This window comes from Lissotriton helveticus, chromosome 2_2 (assembly GCF_964261635.1).
Source record: "Lissotriton helveticus chromosome 2_2, aLisHel1.1, whole genome shotgun sequence".
NCBI classification, from domain to species: domain Eukaryota; kingdom Metazoa; phylum Chordata; class Amphibia; order Caudata; family Salamandridae; genus Lissotriton; species Lissotriton helveticus.
Genome location: NC_136060.1, coordinates 523,455,520 through 523,474,290, shown reverse-complemented (window position 1 = coordinate 523,474,290; position 18,771 = coordinate 523,455,520). Strand labels below are relative to the sequence as shown.

Here is an 18,771-nt window from a genome sequence, read left to right as displayed (position 1 = left end):
TGAGAGAGAGAATGACTGACAGAGAGAGAGACTGACTGAGAGACTGACTGACTAAGAGTGAGACTGACTGACTGACAGAGAGACTGACTGACTGACAGAGAGACTGACTGACAGAGAGACTGACTGACAGAGAGACTGACTGACAGAGAGAGTGACTGATAGAGAGAGAGTGACTGATAGAGAGACTGACAGACAGACTAGCTAACTGACTTAGCGAGACTGACTAACAGAGAGAGAGAGAGAGACTGATTGACTGACTGACTGAGAGAGAGAGACTGACTGAGAGACTGACTGACTAAGAGTGAGACTGACTGAGTAAGAGTGAGACTGACTGACTGACAGAGAGACTGACTGACAGAGAGACTGACAGAGAGAGTGACTGATAGAGAGAGTGACTGATAGAGAGAGAGTGACTGATAGAGAGAGAGTAACTGACAGAGAGACTGACAGACAGACTAGCTAACTGACTTAGCGAGACTGACTAACAGAGAGAGAGAGAGAGACTGATTGACTGACTGACTGAGAGAGAGAATGACTGACAGAGAGAGAGACTGACTGAGAGACTGACTGACTAAGAGTGAGACTGACTGACTGACAGAGAGACTGACTGACTGACAGAGAGACTGACTGACAGAGAGACTGACTGACAGAGAGACTGACTGACAGAGAGAGTGACTGATAGAGAGAGAGTGACTGATAGAGAGACTGACAGACAGACTAGCTAACTGACTTAGCGAGACTGACTAACAGAGAGAGAGAGAGAGACTGATTGACTGACTGACTGAGAGAGAGAGACTGACTGAGAGACTGACTGACTAAGAGTGAGACTGACTGAGTAAGAGTGAGACTGACTGACTGACAGAGAGACTGACTGACAGAGAGACTGACTGACAGAGAGACTGACAGAGAGAATGACTGACAGAGAGAGAGAGACTGACTGAGAGACTGACTGACTAAGAGTGAGACTGACTGAGTAAGAGTGAGACTGACTGACTGACAGAGAGACTGACTGACAGAGAGACTGACAGAGAGAGTGACTGATAGAGAGAGCGTGACTGATAGAGAGACTGACAGACAGACTAGCTAACTGACTTAGCGAGACTGACTAACAGAGAGAGAGAGAGAGACTGATTGACTGACTGACTGAGAGAGAGAATGACTGACAGAGAGAGACTGACTGAGAGACTGACTGACTAAGAGTGAGACTGACTGACTGACAGAGAGACTGACTGACAGAGAGACTGACCGAGAGAGTGACTGATAGAGAGAGAGTGACTGATAGAGAGACTGACAGACAGACTAGCTAACTGACTTAGCGAGACTGACTAACAGAGAGAGAGAGAGACTGATTGACTGACTGACTGAGAGAGAGAATGACTGACAGAGAGAGAGACTGACTGAGAGACTGACTGACTAAGAGTGAGCCTGACTGGCTGACAGAGAGACTTATTGACTGACAGAGAGAGAGAGAGACTGACTGGGAGAGAGCGAGCGAGAGAGAGACTGACAGAGAGAGAGAGAGGAGGGCTCTGACAGATCGGAGGGGGGGAGAGAGGGCAAGAGAGGAGAGAGGAGAGAGAGAGAGAGAGACAGACAGAGAGAGAGAGAGAGACTGACTGACTGACTGGGAGAGACAGAGAGAGAGAGACTGGCCTCAGCAGTCATGGAGTTTGCTTCTGGAATAAAAAGTAAACCCTTGGGAGTCCTCTTGACTTTCTGCAGGATTTCGTCCTTGCCTCACCGCCATTGCGTTTGCAAGACATTGCAGGCTATTGCGGGGTTAAGGATGGGCCAAAAGTAACCCTGTGGTGGAATTGGGGTAATGTGTGTATGAAGCTATGCAATGCCTGTTAAGATAGCATTGTCTAATTTTTTTAACAGGGTTGTTTTTTTTACTCTAGTCCCGCCCCCTCACTGACCCCGCCCCCCACTGACCCCACCCCTACCAGTGCGGCCCTCAGCCACAAACTACACTGTCATTTTGGCCCCCGACAGAAAGTTTGTGAGTACCCATGGTCTAGAGCAATGCATCGCCTTACCTGCACCCCGCATCTCATCTTCAACAGCAACGCAACCAATGTACTTTGCATCAGGCCAAACTGATCCCTTCTACCCAAGCCGCGCTCCATCACAGGTGGCAAGAACTTTTGATTTGTCCCAGTCTAGGGTGTCCAGATAGGTCCCTTTGGTGCTTTTTGCATTTAAGCACAACATTTTAGTTTATTCTTTAAAAATTCATACCTCCGGTTCTACTTACTGGATTGTTGTTGTTTTGGTCTTGTGTTGTTCAATAAATTAAGGTATATTTTACTAACCAGGTATAGAATCTTTTTGTTTGGTGTTTTTATTGTTTTACTGTTTAAAGTGTTGCACAAATACTTTACACATTTCCTCTTAAGTTAAGCCAAACTGCTCTGTGCCATGCTACCAGCAGGTGAGCACAGGATCTTTTAGGTGGTGTTTCTGACTTACCCTGACAAGTATCTTGGTTTCTGGTTCGACAAGCAGAAACCAACCTTCTTACAATCCCCCTTCACAGCTCTTGAATTCTACAAGAAATTGAAAGCCCGGCTATTCACCTAGGCCTAACTCTGACTCAGCCCATCCAGCTCCCGCTGCAGAGCCAAGATACCCTCCTGGCCGAGTTATGCATTATACAAATGAACATAGTATGACATCTCTGCAAAGTGCAGTTCATGGTTTCTGATGTCTACCCGCTGCTATGGATTCCATCATTGAAATATCTGCTGCTTTGGGTTTCAAATAGCCCTGGGCCTTCCCTAACTTTGTTAATGTACTCTGATCTTCTGCTAATCACTACAAATCAAAGTCTGGGACCCTGCAAATATCACAGTTTTGCCCTTGGCTCTCCATATCCATGTCTGCAGAAAGTTCTTCAACTGATCTTTCCTAAAGGGTGGATTCTCTCCTTCTCCTCTTCTTTCTCATTCAATAAGGGGCTCCCCACATGCCCATCTCTTGCTCTCCCTCTCTCTCTCCCTCACTGGTTCCCTCATTTTCTAGGTCAAGCCCTTAAATAAGAAACCAATCAAGGTGCAATAACCATGACTGATAACAAAGCAATGATGCTCACTTTCTCATTCAACATTAATATGTTATGTTAGCAGTTCTTGTAAAGCACACGTACACCAAATTGGTTTTATCGCGCTGCTCCAGGAAGTACCGGATCCCTGGGTACTTACTCGTCAGCTTGTCTGAACAGCCAATTCTTGAGGAGCTTCTTGAAGCTCAAGAGGTCTGTGCAGGGTCTGATTTCGCAGGGCAGGGAATTCCAGTAGCTGGGCGAACACAGCAACTTCTAACAGAGATATGATATGAGCCGCCTACTGGGGACTATCCGAGTGGGACTCAATAACATCCTTAGGAACAAGCACTCTCAATCAGCCAATACATGTTGATGGTCAAGCTTGAATTGCAAATGCTTTTAAAGCCTCAATGGACTGGCAAAGCTGACAAAACATGCTCACTGTGTTTACAGGATCACAAGAATTAATTTTGATTGTGTAAAGAAAATGGTTTGGTGCCTTCTATTGACTATTGTATTCAGATTTGATGCTGTGGATTATGTCAGGGTTTTCATATGCTGTCACTGCATCCATGTAAGTGTTGTTTTGCATGGGGCCTAGAAAATGAAAACTAGTTATTTGCACATGCTTGTGCCAACCAACCTTACTGTGTTTTTCTCTAGTTGTGGGTGGTGTGATCCTGAGTTCAGTGTTGGCCTTCCCCTTCTATGGATTGCAGGTGCTTCTGTGTACTCATATTGGGATCACCTTGGAAGATCCAAGTTCTATTAGGGTTTCTTAAGTCCAGGTTATCTTTCATTGTTCTCTTCTTTGCCAAGACACAATCCCAAAGTGCTGTTGTTAGTTCCATCATGTGTCTCTTGGTGGAAGGTGGGTCTGCTGGAATGCCGGTTTAGAGCAAAGGGTTCTCTACTGTGAGTACATTTGTAGCTTTACTTTGATGAAGGACTTGCTTCTGCCAAAAAATGGCCTTTCAGATGATGCAGGTGTCTGTCATGAAAAATTCAGTGAAGCTTCTGAAGACTGAGTGACATTTTGGCCCCTAGACGGACATGAAAGATATGTGTTGCTGCTGAGTTGTGGATTCTTTACAGTCTCATGAGCTGTAAGGCAACAGATAGAGACCATTTGTAGGAAAAAAAAGAGCCATAACTAGGAAGTTAGTAGCCTAAACTCTCTTCAGGAAGGGTAGATAAGAAAGTTTGCCATATAAAGTGTTATTAGTGACTTGGAGCCAGATGTACAAAGGATTTTTGAGGTCACAAATGGCACAATTCACGGTATGCTATTTTGAATGTACAGACATCAAATTGTTATTCAGTAACCTGAGACCCAAGTTCAAATTGTAATGGAATTGATATGGGTATTTGGAAGGAGTGTGTTTAGGATGTCCCTTAAAAATGCCAAATTGGTATGGTATGTTTTACAACCAAATTTCGGTTGTAGAGCAAATCTTTTAAGGCTGCAAACATGTAGTGGAAACCCATTTGCAAATGTGAAGGAGTTCCTCAGGAACTTCTTTCCTTTGTGAATTAAAAAAATATATATTAGTGTAAGAGGATGCAAAGGTCTAAGGGACTACAGCCTCTTCTTAAACAAATTAAAAAAGAGAACGGAAGTATTCCTGTTAAATGCGTTCCTGTTTCCTTTAAGGGAAAGGAGTTACATTTATTTAAAAAACATCTGCTTTATTGAAAAGCAGTCACAGACATGGGCACCTGTGATGGCTGCGACTCCCAATGGGCCGCAAGGTGCATAATATGCATGAGGTAAGTCAATTTGCGACCCACTTGGAAATACTATATAACATTTAACACTTCAATAAGTGAGGAGTTGCAATTTCCAAATTGCGATTTTCGAAGAATCACAATTTAGGAATCGCAATGCCTAATGTTACTATATTTGGCCCTTGGTTTTTTTGTGGGAACCCGAGATATAGTCTAAAATTCATGAACAGGCCTAGGTTTCTCATTTGGCAATGTAGCTGGTGGTACACCAAGTTCCTTGGGCCAGATGGTCATAGCACGGTAGTTCTAATCGCTGCATGTTAGAATCTATGTTTTGGATGAGTTACGTCTAAGGTGAATTTTCAGCAACCCTTGGTTGACTACTTGGAGGCAGCGTTTTCATCCTACGGTGTCTAGTTTATTCAGGGGCAGATCTAAAAGCAAGTGCCACAGTGTGGCACACCAACCCCTTTGGCCGCGCCACGCTGAGGTACTTCCGAAGCACAGGGATGTGACATATTTAGAAGAATATGTCGCATCTCTGTGCTTCCCCCTGCACTGGCACACACACTGCAGCCATGCGCTGGCACCCTTAGACCGTGGTGCAAGGATGCCTGCATCGTGGGGAGATTATTTTTGTGCAGGAAGGTGCACCTTCCTGCACAAAAATAACCACTACAGGCATTTTCCTCGTTCCATGTGTGCTGTGAAATGCAGAATGCATTGATAGAGGAAAAGACGAGGAGAAATGAAAACATTTCCCCTCGTTGCGCCTCGCTACGCCACCTCTAGGGTCGTGTAGCATTCAGACGCATCTCTAGGTTTACAATTTCTCGTAAATCTGGAGATGTATCTTGTTCCATGTGTGTTGCGTAGGAACACCCACAGCAACACCCATTGAATGCCCCTTCAACGCAAAGTCCTGCATGTGAATAGGTCGTATTTGCAAGGAGAGGAAAAGTCACCCACGGTGGCTTTTCCTCTCCTAAATATGGAGGAGCCCCCTGCGCCACCAGTATTTCACAAAAAGTGACATACTGATGGTGCAGGGGGCTTGTAAATATGCCCCTCAGGATTTTCTGATTTGAGGTGGTCTGAGGTGAAGGGTAGTAATCAAAGCAGATCCATTGCCTCTTCCAAAGTAAAATTACCTTTGTAGTAGTATGATATTTAAGCTGGTACTGGAGTTTGCATTGTGTTGTGTGTTGTGTGACATAATAGTTTAGTAGTTTATGGTCTAAACGAAGTACATAATGAGTAAGTTGACTACAATGCAGATGAGGGATGGGAAAACAACAATGAATTAGAGCCCTTTCGTGGTCAAAATGTCTTGGGAATAGTATTATCCCTTGATACAGATGTGAGTTCTTATGCATAAAGATGATCAACAGCAAACCAGATCTAATCAGTTTGTCTTGTCTTGCAGCTGTGGAGTGGGTGGAGGTGAATCATCGCTCCAAGTCCTGGGTTGTGACCAGCATTTTTTGGCCTCTTGGAATTATGCTCCTCTCCCCAGTGGCGTACCTGATCCGGGACTGGCGGTGGCTTCTCATTGCTGCCACATCCCCTTATATTTTCATAATTATCAGCATATGGTGAGTGGAGTAGAATACTGATCTGTGTATGACAGTCACTATGCTATTCAAGAGTCTGACCCCATGCATTTCTCTACTAGTGCATCTCATTTTATGCTCTACCACTTTCCTCTATCTCATTTTAACAGTGGGGTCTTAGACAAAGCTCTGGCAAGGTATCCTGATTGTGGTCTGAATCTGTTCTCTTGTATGTCTATGTGCTCATATCTTACACATAGTGTTGTTTGTTCCCAGTGTAACCCTGAGAAATCAAGCCGCATCACCAAGACCTCAAATGGTCATTGATACATTTTCAGACAGTTTAGAATAAGTCCTCAAAATGAGTCTCTTTTTGAAGATGGTTCAAGGTGTTCAATGTTTCATAACAATCAGTGCCAGCATCATCTACCCACGATGAATCCCCCTCTCCATAACTACTACCCTTCCTTATAGTTTCTGATAAATGTGTTCTGTGTCCCCTTAAACTAAACACTTGACGATGTCCTTCTCCCCATCTTTCATTCATCTCCTAGTGCCTGAGATCTGAAATCGAACAGATATCTACTAACATTATTTGTGACACAGTCTTCTCTCTTTTTAAAGGTGGCTTCCCGAGTCTGCGAGGTGGCTGTTGACCAAAGGCAAGGTGAAGGAAGCTCACGCCCTCTTGGTTCAATGCTCTTCAATGAACAGCCAGACACACTTGTCCTCCAATATCAACACTGAGGTGAGAGGAGTGTAGTAACACACCAGAACTCTCATGTAAACAAAGCTACAGACTGAACTCAATACCAGTCATGCACCCAAGCATTAGAGCATTACCTCCTTCATCCTTTCCCTTACACTCAAGCTAACAAGGCTGGCAAGGGGACGTGGTCGATGGTGTGTGGAGGGTCTGTTATGTTGCTGTCTGTTGGGGCTGTCTGGGTGTTGAAGCTGTCGTGGATGTCTGCTATCTTGCTGTGGAAGAAGGTGGCGAGGGAGTCGCACAGGGCTTGTGATGGTGGGATGTCGTTGGTGTTGGAGCTGGGGTTGGGGAGTTCCTTCACGATGTTGAAGATCTCCTTGCTGTCATGTGCGTTGTTGTCGAGGCAGTCTTTGAAGGAGGTCTTCTTGGCAGCCCTGATGAGGTGGTGGTGGTTGCGGACGGTGTCCTTGTGTGCTGCGTGGCTGTCCGGAGTTTGTTCACTGTGCCATTTCTTCTCTAGTGGCTGACGGAGAGGTGCAGGCTTGAGGAGAAGACGGGGTCGAGCATGTGGCCGGCGGAGTGGGTCGGCGTTGTGACGAGTTGTCTCAGTCCGAGGTTGGCGAGGTTATCGATCAGGGTTGTGGAGTTGTTGTTGTTCTTAAGGCGAAAGTTCAGATCTCCGAGGAGGATGTAGTCCCTGGAGGTCAGGGCGTGTGTGCTGATGAAGTTGGCGATGGAGTCGCTGAATTGGGGGCAGGGTCCCGGGGGTCAGTAGACGAGGGTGCCTCTGAGAGTGGAGTTGGGGTCTGTGTGGATCTGGAAATGCATGTGTTCGGCGGTGCTGAGCGCGTCACCGGTGCTAGTTGAGACCTTGATGCTGTTCTCGTGGACGATGGCGATTCTTCCACCGACTCCGTTGGGGCGGTCTCCGCGGGTGATCTTGTAGCTGTCTGGCATGGCTATGGCAATGTTAGGTGCGGAGGAGTTGTTCAACCAGGTCTCTGTCAGGAAGGCAACATCCGGGGAAGTTGTGTTAAGCAGGGCCCAGAGCTCGACGGCGTGTTTGTGTGCGGCCAGGTGTTCAGTAGTATGCATCGGAGGTGGTTGAGGTCTTTCTTGGCGGGTGGTTCGTCAGCTCTGTGGCTGGTGTAGCTGCAGTTCCGGCAGGTGTAGGGACCGTGTATGCGTTTCGGGGCGGCCTTGAAGCAGTTGTGGGTCCGCCCGGGGTTGAGAGGGTGCAGAGGGCTGGGGTCGTAGTGGTGGCGATCATCATGGCGGGTGCGGGGGCCAAGGGTACTGGTGCTGGGCGCGGTGCAGGCGTGGACAGGCGCAGACGGGCTTGCCGTGCACCAGCGGTGCCACCGCGCAACGGCTGGCATGTATGGGGGGGTGGGAGTGAGAAACAGCTGGGAGGCGGGGCAGTGAATGGGCAGTCAGGGGCGTGGAGCAACAGGGCAGAAAGGTCACAAAAACGGGGGAAACGAGAAGCACAGAAGGCAGAAAGGTCACTGAAATGCAGGGGCAGCTAAGCAACAGAAGGCAAAAACGGGCAGCGAGACACGGGGGCCGCGAGGGGAGCATAAGGAAAAACTGTGAGTAATGCTATTTAGAGGGCAGTAAAGAAGTTGGAGGACCATTATGTGCCGAAAGTCTCTATTATCCTCAAGAGGTTTCTAGTTGGCAGGGGGAAACAAGGTCTTGATGAATCTGTGGAGGAATTTATTACAGGATAATGCATCTTCCTGCAATTTTGGCACGGGAGTGGAAGAAGGCATTAGGGATCAGTTTTATGTTACAAAGCACTCCTCATAAAATTAGAGAGCTATTGTGGTCCAAAAATGATCCCACACCGTCCAACCTTCCAAGGTCATCATTATAGCAAAGAGTGTTGAGCATTCACTGCAGTGTATCAAAGACTTACAGAAGCAAAAGGAACATTCATCCCCTGTTCAAATTCTGGGCATGAATTCTAAGAAGGGTGCTGTGGGTAATACTGTTTCCAAGGGTGTATGCTACAGATGTGTTAGCCCAAATAATTTTCCAAACTCTAAAAAATTTCCTGGGGACAAAGCGATCCACAAGACCTGTTCTAAAAAAGAGTGCTCTGCTAAGTGTTACAGATTTTAAGATGTCAAGGAGAAATTTAACAAAGTGGATGTGGTGGGTGATCTCGCGGTGTTGCAAGTGGTGAATGATGTCAGTTGTGTGTTGGATGCAGGTTGTCAGTATCTTTCGGACAAAGTGGGAACACAGATATCCATGATGATTGATTCTGGTGCCAAGTTGTCTCTCATTTCTGATGCTGACTTTGAGAAGAAATTTCAAGGGAAAATTAAACTTGCAGAGTCTGATGGTAAACCATTTGGTCATGGTGGAACTCCAATTGGCCACACCAGAAATTGTTAACAATTTTCCTGGATCACAATGCGACCCCCCAATTACAACTTAGCAATGTCAAAATTGAGGAAACCGGTTTCTCTGACTCTAGGGCTGATTTTCCTAAGGAATACTCAGAAGTGCTTTTGGATACAATTGGTTGTGTCAAGGGATATATGCATTGCATTCAACTTAGGAAAAATGCAACCCCAGTTACATGCAAGGTGAGAAATGTTCCCTAACATGTGCAGGATGCTATCAAGCAAGAGTTAGACTGATTGTGTGCTATTGGGATTATCGAGGTGGTTGAAGACTCAGAATGGGTCTCTCCCATTGGCTACCAAAGGTTCAGGTGATATTAGAGTCTGCATTGCATCAACAAACAGGTGATGAAGGACAGGTTTCCCTTGTATAATATCACAGAAATGGTCAGTATACAGAGTGGAGACAAGTTTTTCTCCACTTTAGACTTTTCATTGACCCTGGGCGAAGCACTACGCTACGCTCGCGGAGTTTGCGAAGTTTTTGCAACTTCGCACTACGCAAGCTGCACGTAGCACAGTGCGAACATGCATAGTGCAGCGTAGCGTAGTGCAGCGGTAATTTTTTGCTTGTTCGCAGTCCTGAACGTCATGTTCACGACCGCGAGCAAGCAAAATGACATCCCAGCGAGATTCTCAACACGAGGAGGTCAGGTTTCCCATTGTGAGTTGTTGCGCATGCTCGCGACCGCTCTCAATGAGAAACGACCTGTTCGCGTTGAGAAAGCTGCCGCTCGAGTAATAATCTACTCGAGCAGCAGAAAACTACAGCTCGCACTGTGCAAGATGCCGTTTTCAATGCTTGCACAGTGCCGGATGCTTGTCCGCACTGTGCAATCATTGAAAACGCATCTTGCACAGTGCGAACATGCTACTACGCAGCTCGCGTAGTGCTACGTGAAGTTCGCGTAGTGCGAAGTGCACTTCGCGTAGCTTCGCGTAGAGCTACTTCGCGAACTACGCCCACCCTTACTTTTCATCCTCCGACCACCAGGTTTGCTTGAGTCCTGAGACCGAGAGCTACACTGCTTTCATAACCCCGTTTGAGGTCTTCAGGTTTAATTGTATGCCATTTGGGTTATGCTCTGCTCCTTATGTTTTTCAGAGGCTTCTGAATGACATGCTAAGGAGCGTTCCGGTGGTCAAATGTTTTCAGGATGATGGTCTTATCTTTAACAACAGTCTTGCTTCTAATGTGAGCAAAGTAAAAAACGTTTTGTAAATTATCAGAGATAAAGTAATCACTTTTAAAAAAGTAAATGTAACTTTTGCTTACCAGAGATCAACTACCATGGCCAATTTATTTCGGCACAAGGGCTAAAGCCCAAGGAGGAGTTAGTCAGGACCATCTGTGATCTGCCTCCACCGGAGAAGAAGGAGGATGTCCATGCTTTCCTGGAGATGGCTGAATTTTACCGTTGATTTGTGGAGAAATCCTCAAAACACACTCATACGTTTAGAGAATTATTGAGGAAAGGGCTTCAGTTTATGTTATTTTATAGTTATTTCACAAGGGCAGCGGTTACCCAAGGAAAAATTTAATTTGCAGAGCCTGATGGTAAACCATTTGGTTATGATAGAACTCTAATTGGCCACATTAGAAATTGTTAGGAATTTTCCTGGTCACAATGCGACTCCCCAATTACAACTTAGAAATGTCAAAATTGAGGAAACGGTTTCTTTGACTCAAGGGTGGATTTTCCTAAGGAATACTCAGAAGTGCGTCCTGGCGCTAGTTACTGTCCTTTGAGCAATGAACGTTGTGGACAAGTTTACATGTCAAAGAGCCAAGTTTTTAATCCCTTCCTGAATGCCAAGAGATCGGTGTCATTCCTTAGATGGAAAGGGCCTTTGCAGTGCAGGCAACAAAGCTTCTCCCACCCCACGTTGCTTTTTTTAGTGGGTGTACTGTCACCAATTTGGCTCCAAGCGAGCAAAGAGTTCTTTTTGGGATATATATACCATTGAAACTTTCATTTCAGATGGTCTGGTCCTGTTACTTGAAGGGCCTTGTAAACGGTGCAGAGGGATTTAAAATGAATCCGATTCCTCACAGGTAGCCAGTGCAGTCTTTTGATTTCCCTGGAAATTGATGCTAATTTGGAAGTAGCCGCATTTTACAACATTTGGAGTTTATTCAGAAAACGATATTGACTGGTACATTATCACAGCCTTGACAGGACAAGTGCTGTAACCACTGTTCGCCGGCTATCAGGCAGCACAAACGGAAGTATTTTCTTAATCGATTAGAGAGTGTACACGGTGGCCTATGCCACGGCATTAACTTGGTCACCAAAATTAAGCCTATCGTCCACTATTGCTCCTATGTTTTAAACTTTTCTGTTGGGAGTAGGAAGAGTACCCATAGTGTCCCGCCACCAGTTTGGGGTCCAGTTTGTTATGTTATATTATGTTATAACCACTTTTATAGCGCAACGACTCACCCCGGGGCATCTCAGTGCTTACCTAGTGAAAGAGAGGTGGGTCAGACCGGAGCTGTAAGAATTCAAAACAGGAAAGTTTTTAATTGTTTCCTAAAAGCAGTTTCGGTGTTCAGATGAGTGTCAGAAAACAATTATGGATGTTAAGAAGTGATTCTCACAGATCTTAGTGGGAAGGGATTAGGAACAGTGCTCAAACAGGTTCAGGGGTAACCCTGGGTGGAGTTCGCAGAGTTGCGCTACACGGAACTCTGCAAAGTGGCAAAAAAACTCTGCAGAACTACGCAGAGCTCCGCAAGCGGCAGGGTTCCATAGAAATATGCTGTTCGTGGTGATTGCATAGTGTGGATGCTTATCCGCACTGTGCAATCATCACGAACGGCACCTTGCACAGTTCAAGTGGTCCCTTATTTCCATTTTCTGCCCCTTGAGTAGATCTTTACTCGAGCGGCAGCCTTCGCAACGTGACTACTCGCAATGAGAAACCTGACACCCCGCGATGAGAAATCTCGCACTGAATCACCCCGACCTGGAGTCAATGGGCCGTCGGCCCTGTCTCGAGGAAGTCACCAAGTGGATGAACCGGTCACATTTGAAACTGAATGGCGACAAGACTGAGCTTATGGTTCTTGGAGATCCTATCTGCTTTAAAGCAAGTACTATGTGGCCAGTCTGTATGGGCCCAGCCCCTCTTCCAATAACAGAGATAAAGAGTCTGGTGTCTGGATGGACCAGGACCTCAGTTTTAAAGTTCAGGCCAGGAAGGTTGCAGCCTCTTGATACGGCATCCTCAGGATGTTCCGTACAGGGCCCCCCCTTCTTCCCTTCCTGGCTAGAAAGCTGATGATTCAGGCACTCATTTTGTCTCTGATTGATTATGGCAATGCCTTATATTTAGGCGCGCCAAGTTCTGCAATTGTAGAACTTCAGATAGTGCAGAATTGTGCAGCAAGAATGCTCATGTGGATCTCGTCGCGTCTCTCTGTGATGCCCGCCTTTTGGTCCCTCCACTGGCTCCCTATCCAGTAGAGAATCCGATTCAAGGCCCTGTGCATCACTCACAGGTCGCTTGGAGGGAACGGTCCTCCAATTAACCTCTCCTTGGTCCGGCCCTACTGGGCTAATAGACAACTGCGTTCAGACAAGCTTTTTTTAGCAGTTGTTCCCAGGATCAAAAAGACCAGAAGTGGCAGCCGGCTTTTTTCTTACAATGCCGCCAGACTGGGGAACTCGCTCCCTCTGCCCTTACAGAAGGAACATAATCATTTGGCCTTCCGCAAACAGCTAAAGACGTGGCTTTTCCCTTAGGTGCTCCCTTCTGCCTCTATGAACTGCCTTAGCGCTGGGATGTCTCCGGGTAGCTACGCGCTTTAGAAGTGCTGTTTTATTCATTCATTCATTCATCTCCCAAAACACCATACATTGCAAAGTTTGGAATTTCCTTGTCCATTTGCTGGTTACCAACCCTCTGGGGCATATTTACAAGTCCCTATCACCACCATAATGTCATTTTTCTGGACATTGTGGTGGCGATATGGGCTTTGCCTTATTTACAAGGCACCGTTAAGCCACTTAATGTGGCTAAATGCTTCCTTGTAAATAAGGTACCCTTTCACGCTATACTTAGTGTGAAAGGGGTGGGCAATGGGTGTTGCTGTGGGCTTTCCGCCACGACACTCATTATAACATCACTATAACTTGCCCACAGGCACCTCTAACAGAGCCACCTCCAGACTTCTGACCTCCTCCCCACCAGTCATCAACCAAAATCGCGAGCTAGGTACTCCTCTAAAGACCCTGGAGTCTACTGAATCCAACCTATGTTCCCCCCGACCCATACATGCCCCTGGGACTGCTTCAGAACCTTTGCCCCTTCTTGATCTAGAAACGCTGCACTCCAGAGCGACTAAACTCGCCCAGAGCATTCATGGATCCATTCGTGACCTTATGAACCTCCTTTACTTTGCCAAGCTCTCCCTTGCCAACCTCAATTCACCTCTTACCTCCCCCCCACCATTCACTGAGCCTCCCAAGCACCCACTCCCTCTACCTCTGAGACATCTTCCCCCCACGCAAAAACACTGCAATCGCCTCCTCTAACCCTCTAAACCTCATGGAGAAACAAAATCCTAGCCATCCTCCAAGACCACAACTCTGCCCAAGCCATCCCGTGCCCACTAGATACGAGTCCTGGACACCCCATCATCACGGTCACCATCAACCCCAACAGGCCTCCCACCGTCCACCACAGAAGTGTGAAGCAAAGCAAACTCACACCTGTAGTCCTGACCGTCCAGACCCCTGACACTCCCCCAGACCCCTCCCTATCTGGTCTCTTAATCAATTGCCGTTCAGCAGTCAAGCATGCCGCTGATATTGCTGACCTCATCCTGAACAAAAATTTAGACCTAGCTATACTAACAGAATCTTGGCTCAATGAATACTCCTCCCCTTGCCTGGACTCATTAGTCCCTCCCAATTACAACATCGCCAGACTTGACAGACACTCCAACAGGAAAGGAGGAGGCATTGCCTGCATCTACTGATCCTCCCTTCTTTTCACCTAACTCTTGGCGGATTCCAATGACTCCTGCGAATACCTCGCACTCTCCATTTGCAGGAACTCATGACATCTCTGTAACTTGCACATTTTTTACCACCCTCCAGGTTCCAACGACTCTTTCACCGATTACCTCCTTGAAATCATCACAACTAAGATCCCGTCCAATGCCAAAGAGATTTTCCTTGTTGATTTCAACCTGCACTGAAATGACACTAAAGATCCCTACGTCAACGCCATAAAAGACCTCTTAACCAACCAAGCCGTGACCCATGCCTGCTCGCTACCTACCCACTCAAAAGTGGCCATCCTTGACTGGATCATTTCTAAGGAATCCTCAGTCAAGCTTATCTCCATAGACACTTGTGACTGGTCTGACCACCACTCCATATCCTTCATCTTACCTGGGACCCACAAGTCAAAGACACCGCAACCGGTGATTCCTAAACGCTGGACCAGAGACACTAAGAACCGCTCGCTGCAAATCTTACCTCTCCCCTCGCACATAACCACGGTCAGCGATCTCAATGAACATTACTCGTCGTCTATATCAAACATTCTGGACGACCTTGCCTCTCTAAAACTAAAATGAACACCAATCAAAGACAGAAACCCCTGGTTCACTGGTCCCCTCAACACAGAGAGGAGATCCCTACGGCAATCTGAAAGAAACTGGAGACAACACCCCTCTGCTACGCATCTAAAACTTCTCTGCCAGGCAAGAAACTCCTATAACAATCACATCCTCAACTCAAAAAAAGAATACTTCAGATCGGAATTGGAGAACACCAAGAATAGACCCCGTAAGCAATCAAATAAAGTGGCCAAAACACCGAAAGAAACCCCCAAATCCCTAATATTGTCGTATAAATTCTCCTCTTTTTTCGTCCATAAAATCACGGCATTAGGAATTGAACTAAATACCCCCTATTACTCTCAACCCTTTCCGGACCTGCCCCCTTTTTCGGCACCACTCCCTCTGGCCTCACTTGACATGAATACCCACTGGGAACCACTGTGTAGAGACAAACCACTAACCTCTCTACTAATCTATTCCTAAGACATTTGGTCTCGCATACCAGAGTGATTCTAAAAATTTCAAGATGCAGAGAACTACGTGAGGGAAGATGCAGAGAACTACGTGAGGGCTAGTGTTAAATTTACAGATCTTCAAAGCCTTTTTAAAGAGTCTTATTCCCAACAGACAGCAAATCAGGGTAATCCATCTAGTTCTTCGCCTTGAGTAAGCAGTAAAAAAATGCAAAAGAAAAATACATGTTTCTTGCTTTCCTCGGTCAGATGGCAAGCAGGATACAGGGCTTTTATCTGTGGGTTGCGTCCACCACCTAGTAACAAAAGAGGCTAATGGGATGTCAAACTGTCCGTAGTTGGAGCGATTTGCCACTTCTCTCACTTGCAATACCAAAAACTTCTTCTCACAATATTAAGAGAAGCAGAGGTGATAGAAAGAGTATTATACCGAAGGCCGCTCACACCAAGTGCTGTCAGGGAAGACTTAATGCACCCTAACTAAGAGATGTTAGATGCAAGTGACCTCTTAGAATATCTCTCAAACCCAACCTATATGGTTCCAGCTCATCTGTGGTCCTTTTACAAAGCCAGACATTAATTGGCCTCAGTTTCATGTTGCCAACTGTTGGATTCAGTGCAAAATCAAGTCTCAGGGGGATAATGAAGAGCTTTTTGTCAGTCTCAGCAAGGTTCTTAACAAATTATTTTCAATGACCCCCAAAAGTGCCAACTTTATAGTGCCTCCAGAGTTCTAAGCAATACAGTGCTGCACTGACTGCTTGCGTCCTAAAATGTAAATCTCAGGTGACACTGCCTGTTTGTGTTTGACTAGAAAACCTAGCAATTGCAGCAGCCCTGTGTTTCAATGAGAACAAACTCTTCAAAGTTTGTAATAACCAATACAGGTAATTGAATAATCTGACTCCAAGATAGACACATTCTGTGACTCTCTCCATCCATGTCTTGCTGAATTTCAGTTTGCCCCTAAAGTTCTTATGGGGGTTGATGGACATAAACCTTTTTTTTGGTCATTCAATTCTAGATCATGAATATTGCAAAATGAAGCAAAGCAGGCCCTGGATCCAATCCTCAACAGTGGGTAACCCTCATTGTGCAAGACCCCAGGCCATCTGAGCCCAGGCCCTGCGCCCCACCCCCTCCACTGGAGAACCCCTTGCTGGACACAGACACCAAACATCCCCTTTTTCATTAGTTTTCCCCAATTCTGTGAGACTCTAGTGGAAGCAAGGGGGCTCTGCTGACTGCCCTGGAGTCTCACATGTGTTAGGTGCCTACGCTGGTTTTCCATGGGACTCTTGTGGGACTGCGATGTGCCAAAAATAAAATGTATATTATCTTAATGTTCTGGCTAGCCAATCAGAGCACAAGCTCCTGTGGGAGCAGGGAGGCCAATGGAAGAAAAAAAAAATCTTGGCTAACCAGATCACTCTGTTATTTGAAGTTGTGTGACTGCAGAAGTCACTCAAGAGTCCAACTAATATAACCATATAGATGCCAAAGTTGATGTCATTCAGTTCAGCCATTTGGCCTGTAGCCAGCTTCTAAAAGCCCTGTGGAAATTCACTGGGGAAATCAAATTTTGACACCACACTTTGTTCTCAGTCCTCACGTGACAGATAACCACAAAGCTTTAATGGAAAGAGCTCAAGTGGAAGACTTTTTTTTGGGAAAGTTTTTTGAAGATTCGTCAAACAGCGTAAAGTTATTAGCAAGTCAAAACATGTATTTCCTATGCTAATTAGGTCTGAACTGTGACACCTTTTGACAAACTCATCCCCCAGCCTTTGAACAGATTTGTGTCACAAGGAGCAAAGCAGGCAAGCATCTCAATCTCAGTTGTTTACCAAAAAAGTTGACTTCAAATATAAAGATAATAGTACGTAAGCAAAAGTCCATTGGGTGTATCAATATGACTGTATTGTGAGTAAGCATGGGCGTAAAATCCGTTCCGCTCATGGAATTTGCGAATTATTGACAAATTCGCATTAAGCGAATCGCGCAAATTTGTCAAAAAATTCGCAATACACAAGCTTGCGGATTTTTTTGCTTGGTCGCAAGACTTTTTGTCCGCGAGCACCAAAAAACGGATGCGAACACGCAATTGCACAATGCGAGTATGCAACTAGCCTATGTACTACCGCATGGGTAACCTCGCGGTAGCCGCGCTGAAAAAATCCCGCGAACATGCAAAAGCCCCGCGAACACACAAAAAGCCCAGCGAAAACGCAAAAAAAACATTCGCAAATTTGCGGATTTTGCGGACCGCGAATTCGCGCGAAAGCGAATTTGCGGTCCGCAAAATTCGCTAATTTCACCCATACTTAATTGTGAGTGGCCTACTTCAAAAAAAGAAGTTGCATGGATGTCTTGCTCATGTTGTATACAAGTGTATAGGGATTTATGTTTGGGTTGATTAGTAAGAAGGTGAATTCAAAGTAATAACAGGGGTGGGTAGCACTCAGAGTTTCGCTCTGCGGAATTGCGCATAGTTACATAAAAACTCCATGAGCTTCCTCAGAGTTCCACGAATGGGCGGAATTAGGCATGTCGTGCTGCTCACACTGAATTCTTGCGCTGAGAGCTCGACGCACGCCGGAAAATCAGTATGAACGGCACCATGCAGCGCACCCGAGGGAAGTGCTTCTGTAGTAGATTTTGCTGCCTCTCGAGTAGATTTTCTACTCGAGCTGCAGCTTTCTGACCTGAACGGTTGAGACTGCCGTGTTGGGGAAATCTCACCTGGTGCCCTCCTAGCGACCCAAAATCACATTAGAGGATACCAAATCTTACTTACAGTCATCAACTTACAATTCGCAAACTGAGTGTGAAAAAAAATGTGCCACGCAGTGGTAGAAGGAATTTGGCTAGAACCCAACTTTGCATGCGTAATACAGAGTGGCCAAAACTCTGCCAATTCCTCCGATGGAACAGAATGTTTCGCTCACCCCTTATTAATATCAGTGATCGTTTGGAGAATGTCTGTGTTGTCTCAGTAGTCAATCAGTCAGTCAAATTCACTTTATTCGGTTAATTAAAACCATAAAAGTATACTACAAAATGCATTATAAAATAATTTACAAAAAAGTATTAAAGGATCATGATCATCACAATCTATCAAAAACATTATTAATTCATCAATATACACATTAAAAAGGGGAAAATTTCATGAAACTCCTGACAGATGATGCAAATTATTAGCAATTCTTCCTCTCCTCTTAATCCTGACAGCTGCAGTTAAAAAGCTAGCTATATTAAAAATTTCCT

General features: G+C 45.7%; 1 protein-coding gene across 1 annotated transcript in view; it reads left to right on the top strand.

Annotated features, from left to right (window-relative positions):
• LOC144821932 (solute carrier family 22 member 7-like) overlaps positions 1 to 18,771 on the top strand; it is a 385,030-nt gene that overhangs the window by 99,394 nt on the left and 266,865 nt on the right. Inside the window, exons 5-6 of the mRNA XM_078679081.1 lie at positions 6,201 to 6,369; positions 6,952 to 7,075. Coding sequence (XP_078535207.1) covers positions 6,201 to 6,369; positions 6,952 to 7,075 — 293 coding nt within the window. The remainder of the gene's footprint in view (positions 1 to 6,200; positions 6,370 to 6,951; positions 7,076 to 18,771) is intronic.